At 39.1% G+C, this 8,432-nt stretch overlaps 1 protein-coding gene across 1 annotated transcript in view; it reads left to right on the top strand.

Annotated features, from left to right (window-relative positions):
* The first annotated feature begins 4,790 nt into the window (after positions 1 to 4,790).
* CPLX4 (complexin 4) overlaps positions 4,791 to 8,432 on the top strand; it is a 22,421-nt gene continuing 18,779 nt past the window's right edge. Inside the window, exon 1 of the mRNA XM_007450118.1 lies at positions 4,791 to 4,965. Within this exon, the coding sequence (XP_007450180.1) occupies positions 4,802 to 4,965 (164 nt within the window). The 5' untranslated portion in view covers positions 4,791 to 4,801. The remainder of the gene's footprint in view (positions 4,966 to 8,432) is intronic.

Genomic DNA, 8,432 nt, shown 5'->3' with positions numbered 1-8,432 from the left:
TTACTTTACCTCTTCCAGCTATAGCTAAAACGATAGCTTTCATTTGTCACAGAATCAAAAATAGTACCGTTTTGTAAACAGCACTATTTAATTCTTCACAGCCTTCATAAATTTGCTCTTAGTTGTCATTTACAGACTGGACTAACTGCTGAAAATCCGTACAAAGGCTCTAAAGAACTCTGCATTATAGCAATACCTAACTAGCACTACATATGCAAACGGTCCTAGCGCGGCTTTTTTACAGTAGCGTTTATCCTGGAACGCTGAACAGGAGGAACATTCTAACCATCACTCTCATACCAACAGCCACTCCAACACAGAACTGCTTTGCTAGCATTTTTCCTTGTGGTGTTAGCATTTTGAAATTCATATTTCAGAGACATCATCATCACAGAATTTACTCTTATTCCATGAAAAAAAAAATTAATACCTTCAGAAGAATGTTTCAGTTGTAGACTTGGAAATCCTCTTGAGATAAAAGGTTGCAAAATATCCAGTATTATAAAATCCATGGTCACGTGTGCCTGAACTTAAAGAAATGTTAGACCTATGCAGTATACGAGCATGAACCTTCTTTTCTTTCGTACTGATTTAATTTGCTGAAAATCACTCAGTAAATCGGTTCATACAAGTTACCATATTATTGGAAATTTGGTTTATTTTCCTCAAAATCGTCAACTTTAAGTAGCTCATTTCTGTAGGAAAAAAATGTTTGCTCTATGGAAAAATCAGTCACTGCCAGGATTCTTTCATTTCTGTACTGTTTTATATAATTGAATTTAACTTCTCTCACACCAGCAAGTATTTTACAGGTGCCTTGGATTAAAACAAAATTGATTTTACAATTTTAGTGTAAGTCTTTGTGCTTATGCCACTTTAAAAAAGAAATGCAATTATATTCGATATAATGGTTAATACTCTTATTTAATGTACCTCTTTGTGTTGTAATTGTTTGAATGTTTTATTCAGCTTGAAACTCTATGAGGCCACAATATTCTGTCATGTATTAAAGGGATAATGGTGTTTCTCAGTGTGGTCTGTGGTCCATCTGGATCCTGGAGTGCTTGTTAAGAATACCGATTCCAGGCTCAGCTCCAAACCACCTGAAGCAGAACCCAGGGGTGGGGGCTTCAGCATATCAGTATTCAGCAGGCACCTCAGGTGATTCTGAGCACACTGCTGTTGAGAAGCGCTAAGATGGGGGGGTGAACAAAGAAGTCTCTTGTTAACTTCAACGCTGAGCTGAGAGCTGATGTAACGTTTTCATTGTCAATGACATTAGCAAATGTGCACTGATTCTCTTATACTGACAATTTTTTACTTAATGTTCTTTTTACTAAAACTCCTGGTTTATTACAATTACAAACTAAACCCAGATTGCTGCTTGTCGCTCTTGGTACTTTGGTTGACAGCTCTTAAACGTACAAAAGCATCTTCATATCGTGGTCAAGCCATGAAAACCCCCATCTTCAAGATGGCCTGCTAAAACTTTTTGCTTTGCTGATTGTGATTTTTGTGACATTTTATCTCAGACAGTTGTACTTTTTGATAACTTGGGGAAAACAAAAATTACTTGAATAAGAGATTGCCTGACCCGCTGCACTGCAGAGATACAATCCTTGTAAAGAACATAAGTGACAGTTGTGAATATTAAGATGTGATTATCTTTTCCTGTCCATGTGCTTATCGCAGGGAGATAGTGAACAAATGGTTATATTGGGGATTTTTTAATTTATAAGATCTAATGTAAAATCACCACTTGCAACTTTTTAGATCTGTATGTTGCCTGTTTAATATATTTCTTTTAAAGTTTAAAAGGGTTTTCTATCCACTGTTGATTTCAATTGGATAACGTTTTGTCAAGTGTTTTTTTCTGATTGTTAATTTGATGCTAGCTGGAATTCAAGAAATGACATTGACCTTATTCAAATAAAGAAATATTTTAGTAAATTTACGTTTTTCCTTCATTGGTCTCGGGTAATAAGTAGTTAGTTATTTCCCCAGTAGGCCCCGATTTGTGATAGTGGTTCACGTGTCACGTGCTTTGCGTTCTGCCCCAGGTGGTGGCCCACCACCTGCAGAGTCAGTACATGGAAGCATAAGAAGACAATAAGAAATGATAATGGGTCAATGCTTACCCTTGCTGGTAATGAAAAACACAAAATAATTAAAACAACGTATTTGATGTTTTCATCTCTAATAACCAAATACTGGTAATAGTGTGGCTAAGCTGGAACTTTTAGTCATTTCTAATGGCAGTTTTATAAAAATCTTTTCCTCTTTTTGGCAAGCACCATTCAACCAAGTAATTCCAATTCTGAGAGTCCACGTGGTATAAAAAGGAAAGAGTAGAGCTTTAGCGTCAAACAAATCCGAGTTTAAATCTTGACTTTGCCACTTAGTAAAGATGAACTTCAGTTTCCTCATAATACTTCTGTCTCAGGGTTGGTAGCTTTGTAAAAGATGGTCTTTATAAAGTGGTTTCAGAATATGGAAACTAACGTAATGGACCCTTGTGCTATAAGCCCACAGAAAATACTGAGTAATGTAAAATTAAAGAATTAAATTACATAGGTTTGAAAGAAATCAGAGGAAACTTAAAGCCTGATCAGTGAGCCTTCTGTTGGGGGTCGGGGGGCGGTGCTGGAAACTAGACACTGGTTGGGGCACTGGGGACATGGCCATAGTAAAGTTTTGGGATTTTGTTCAAGTATGATGAGAAGCCTTTGGAGGAGGGGTAACACCTAGTTGTCCTGTTTCACCTGGAGTATTTATTTTCCCTTTCTGGAGGATTCCACACACAGCAAATAGTTGCTGAATGTCCAAGTGGAAAGGCCTTTATAATAAATTGAGGAATAAAAAGTTTTTAAAGACGTGATCCCACTTCCAATGGAATCATCTTTTGGGAAGACAATGGAAGATTTGATTTCATAAAGCACCACCAGGGAGTATTCATTTGTCACACTGATGTAGTTACCACGTAAGAGTTTCTGTGATGCTTGACACCCACCCCTCCTCCCCAGCCTCCCCCCATCCCACACACACAGACAGACAGAAGAGGACTGGACAGGGAGAGGCTGCTTCACCAACTGGCTTTGGAGTTTAGAATTGAGACCCTCACCATTCATAATATTTCCTAATTCCTAATAAAATGGAATTTTAATAATTTTATAATCTAATAATTTAATAACAGAATAACTTATAAAATGGATTTTTATCTTAAATAATTTAGAGATCATGGTTTGAATGTATTAAGTCCCGGGCAACACATCTTAAATTAGAATTGGAGCTAAGTATGAATGTACGTTCTCAATCAGAGACCACCGAGAAAAGTTTCTATTTCACCCTAAATCTTTGTTAATCTTTCAAATTGAGACCATTTTAGCAACAATTTTAAATTGGTTAGTAAGATGAAAAGCAGATCTTAAAATACATTAAAAAAAGCATTTTAGGCAAAAATCCAGTTTATATAGTTCTGTACAATCTGAGGGATAGTCATCTATTTCCTGAAAGGGCTCATGCCCACAGATAAAATAATAAGCATGGGTTACTGATAGGCTGTATCTTTCCCCTCTGCCCCACCTGCTCTTGGAGTGCTTTAATTAGAAAGATACTAACATAGATTAAAGTCTTAGCCATGCTCAAATTCCTCCCTTGACCTGGAGAAAACCACAGCCACTGAGAATCTGTGTTACAAAACATCGTCAAAAGTTTTCTCCAGGGCTTCCCTGGTGGCGCAGTGGTTGGGAGTCCGCCTGCCGATGCAGGGGGCGCGGGTTCGTGCCCCGGTCCGGGAGGATCCCACGTGCTGTGGAGCGGCTGGGCCCGTGAGCCATGGCCGCTGGGCCTGCGCGTCCGGAGCCTGTGCTCCGCAACGGGAGGGGCCCCAACAGTGAGAGGCCCGCGTACCGCCAAAAAAAAAAAAAAAAAGTTTTCTCCAAGTAACGCCAGTGAGCTTAAATAGAGCACCCAGGAAGTGACTGCGTGTAAGAGGAAAAGGTGACCTCGATACACACTGATGATTTGACTCGTGTTCTTACCTTCTGGATCAGAGCAGTTAAAGTATCCAGCGCGTCATTTCCATGCAGAAGTGTAACGATGCAGGAGCAGGCTAGGGTAATCCAGATGTAAGCAGAGGACCCTCTGGCTTGCCCTTTTACACTTGCCTCGGTTGGGTATTTACGTACAGGACACAGTAACCGCTGAAACAGTATAGAATTCAAGCAAATCCTTGCATAGTACTTAGAGTCCAATGAGATAAAATGATGGATCAAAGGATTATTTTTGCTTAATGAAGCATTTCGGGTTTTGAGTCTCATTGGACTCAGTTTTCAACAGGATGTTGTCCTCAAGGGCTGGAATTTGGAAATTCCACTACAGCCATATAATCGGTCTGCTCTGATTAATTTAATTGAACCAACTCTTGATGAAGCCCTGCTGGCTTATAATTTAAAATTTAGAAATGGGTAGGGAGAGGGATGGATAATGTGAAGGATATTTTTTCCCTCTGAAATTAGCTCAGTGTATTAGTTCAGAAAGTAGTCAGTTGCGTCTGATTGTATGCTTTAGTAATCTGAACCATCTGCCTCTCTATACTAAGGAGTTCACCTCTTTAATCCAGCTTACAGCGCACAAACCACTCTTCTGTGTCATTATGCCCTTGAATAGATGAGCCTGTGCGAAGTCCTCTGCTTTTAAATGTGTTGCTGTCGTCGTAGATATTTAGAGGTTTTGTGGGGTTTTTTTTTTTCCCTTCAGGTTTTGTCTGAGTTTTTGGTATTGTTTTTCTGGGGCGGAAACAATGGCTTTCCTTATGAAAACTATGATAAGTAGTCAGGTAAAGAATTTAGGACTTGGTGGCAGGTCTGAAGAAAAAAAAGAAGAAGGTACATCTGATCCTGCAGCAGCTCAGGGGATGACTAGAGAGGAATATGAGGAATACCAAAAGCAAGTGATCGAGGAGAAGTGAGTACATGCAACTTCATTTCCTTTTAAAAGCACAAAGAAATTCATTCTGGCCATACTGTCTTCAGCTCCCCAATTTCTACCTCTTTGCTCTTTAGGTGCCTTTCCTCGTGCTGTTTGCTTCTAACCTGAGGAAAGTCTGTTCTGCTAAAGTGAACCATTTCCTAGCATCAGCAGTTACTATGTCCTACTTGTATGAATGGAAATGAAAAATACAAAATAAATCTGCATGTTGTCCTGAAAGCCACTGAACACTTTCTGATCCAGACACATTTTAATTGACCTCAATTGTTCAAATGAAAAACTGTGCCTACATAACTTTACAGTCGTCAGGAAATTCACCCTCCTAGCAAGCAGAAAGCTTTCAAATTGTGAAAATTCAGACTTTGCACTTGGAAGAGGGCCTGAAAGAACATAGAGTACAGTGTTCTTGATCTTACATGTGCAGAAAAAAAAAGCCTAGAAAGTACGACATGCCAATTATGTCATAAAACTTGCTTCTCAAAGACTGAATAAATGTGTGGACTGCCTATTATGAAAAAATTTAAAGATGCAGAAGAGTACAACAGTATAATGAATGCTCATACATACCTATGGCATAAAACTGACAGTTGACATTTTGCCATATTTGCTTATAGATGATCATCTGGTTAGATCATAGATAGATACATGGAAACGTAGATAGATACAGAGAACCATTTTTAAGGTAAATTACAGACATCACGATACTTTACCCCTAGATACTTTGGCTATATACCTCCCAAAAATAAGGACATTCTTCTGGCTATATAAAATGTAATAAAAATAAAACAGTAACATTTCAGTTGGGTATTATGGAATGTGAATATCACTAATTTTTCACTGCTGAAGACTGATCTTTAAATAAGTGTAATATAGATGTAACTTTTTCAAGTTTAAGGTAGAATTAATTTGAGTCTTAATAATCAAATCAACTGAGTATTGAAGCATCAGTCTTGAAGTTAAATGTACATCGTATGTTACAAAAGTATTTCTTTTTGCCACCATGGCTGTTTTGCTAATGATCAATTACATAATAGTTGCCTAGGTCCTATTGCTAAGATGATTGGAGGTGAAAGGGTTAATGACCTGGAGGAAGCTAAGAAAGCATAAAAGCCTGCATTTAATGGAAACCTTGTCTATTATAATATTTCCTGAAAGAAATTGTGACTTATACAACTACCTAGAATGTATTATGCTTGGCTCTGCGGTAAATTTAAGATAAGTTTTTTTAAAAAATGCAACTGCAAAAATAATGTTTGTGCTAAAATAATACTTAGGCAAAAAAAGGCATCATTCCTTGGCATGTTTAAAAAAAAAAAAAGAACACATGTATAATGAAACAGAAGCAGAACAATAGCACCAAATGTTCTCAGCTCAAGGGGCCCAATAAAAAGAAAATGGTCAGAAATATAGACTATATACCTGATAGTAAAATATCACTCAATATGTCCCAGCAATAAATCTGGTCACAGATATGGCATCTGTTTGATTAACTAATGACCTTGTTTTACTTAATTTTATATCTGGACAGATGAAAGACCGAAATAGTCGAGTGGTATGGTCAGTCAGTGGATTGGGTTATTTACCAGCTACTCAGCTCTGTGTGTGTGTGTTTGTGTGTGTGTTATACATTTATGTGATCAACCAATTTAAACAACAGTAGCAGGACGATGAGGCTGGCCTGCTTTCCCATGGCAAGAGGCATGACTTCCTGTCCATGGCTTGAGTTTTCAAGAGCTTCCTCACTTAGAACAGAATACAACATAAAGAAGTAGGCATCAGGGAACTATACTCAATACTTTGTAATAACCTATAAGGGGAAAGAATCTGAAAAAGAATATGTATATGTATATATACATATATATAATATATATACATATATATATGTATATATAAAACTGAATAACTTTGTTGTACACCTGAAACTAACACAACCTTGTAAATCAATTATACTTCAATAAAAAAATAAAATGTATAAATGAGAGCAACTATTACAGTGAAAAAAAAGATGATTCCAAAACTTGGAGTCAAGAAATAGAAACCAGTTTAGCCACCTGAAAATGAAAACAGGAAATTTATTTTAAGGCAAATCATGCTTCATGCAAAGATGCTTCACCAAACCCATAATAGAAATCCCCCCAGGCCTCATATGGGCCTGAACCGGGACCAGAGCATTGCTGAGAAGCCACGAGCCCTCGTTTTCAATCTCGCCGTGGCTTCCACCTCAGTACGGCTGCTTTGTTCTTTCCCGGCAGTCAGCCCTCTACTTGGTCCTCTACCCAAACCACGTGGCCAGTGAAAAATGGCAGCCGACATCCCCCGAATTCACCCATTACAGCTCGAGCCACACTACTGGTCTCTTTCTCAGTCCCAAACCCGAATTCCCAGAGAAGAAAGGCCATTTATCCAGCTTGGCCCATCCTGTACAGACAGAGGGCGGGGCCAGGTACACAAATATAGCCTCCAATAATGCACTTCTTTGGGCAGCTGGGAGAAGAGGTGGTGAATGTGAGCTTCACAGACGTCCCCGAAGGTGTCCACTTCTCTCTGGATCATCTTGAGCAAGGGAGCCCACTTCAAACCAGCACCATCACAAGTCCAATTAGGCCACCTGCAGGGCATTATGGAAATCCATACCCTACCTTGTTTGAGGATGCCTCCCTCCAAACAGGGAAGGGAACACTGAACCTAAATTGGGGCTTAGAAGGTGACCTTGTTTATTTTATTTTATGTTTTTAATTTTTTACTGGAGTCTGGTTGATTGACAGTGTTGTGAAGGTGACCCTGTTCAGCTTGTGTAAGAATCGCCGAGGGAGTTTGTTAAGTGTTGCTTCTCAATTGTGGGGCTATGATGGAAGCAGGGAGATCATTTAAACGGCCAGGGCCTCTCCAATCAAGTGGCCTGGCATAGTATTTATGATAGAGAAAAGTGGACAGGCCATATTCGCTGTTTCCATGCCGGGCAGTAGAGGCCCAGGGAGATTGCTGAATTCAAGAGTAGCTGATTTAAACAGTGCTTGAGAAAAATTAATCTTCCAGCCAGTGACATGCTGGAGCTGACTTACAGCAGCCTGCACTGACTCATGAAAGCTGACTGTGTTCATCTCTCCCCAGTTCCTCATTCAGCGACATCAAGTTGATAGTTTGAAATCCGCCTGGGCGGGAGTATTTACACCATGGAAATTGGCAAGTTCTACAAACAGCTTCTTTCCCCAAAGAGCTGGTTGTGATACGTTTGCCAGCACACCACTGCTTCCAGCTCTTTTGATAGAATACTTTAGTCAACAGACTACTATTTAAAGAATCACTGCCCAAGATACGGTGTGGAGTAATGGAACATTCGTGAAGCCGCTATAGTTAAAATGAAAGGGATGGTTATGAGAGACGCTGGGAAGAAAAAGTCTGCAAGACTTGGTGGTTTATAAATGGCAACAATGGGAAGAGCG

This window comes from Lipotes vexillifer, unplaced genomic scaffold, assembly GCF_000442215.2.
Source record: "Lipotes vexillifer unplaced genomic scaffold, Lipotes_vexillifer_v1.1 scaffold79, whole genome shotgun sequence".
Lineage (NCBI taxonomy): Eukaryota > Metazoa > Chordata > Mammalia > Artiodactyla > Lipotidae > Lipotes > Lipotes vexillifer.
This window is presented reverse-complemented; position numbering and strand designations above follow the sequence as displayed.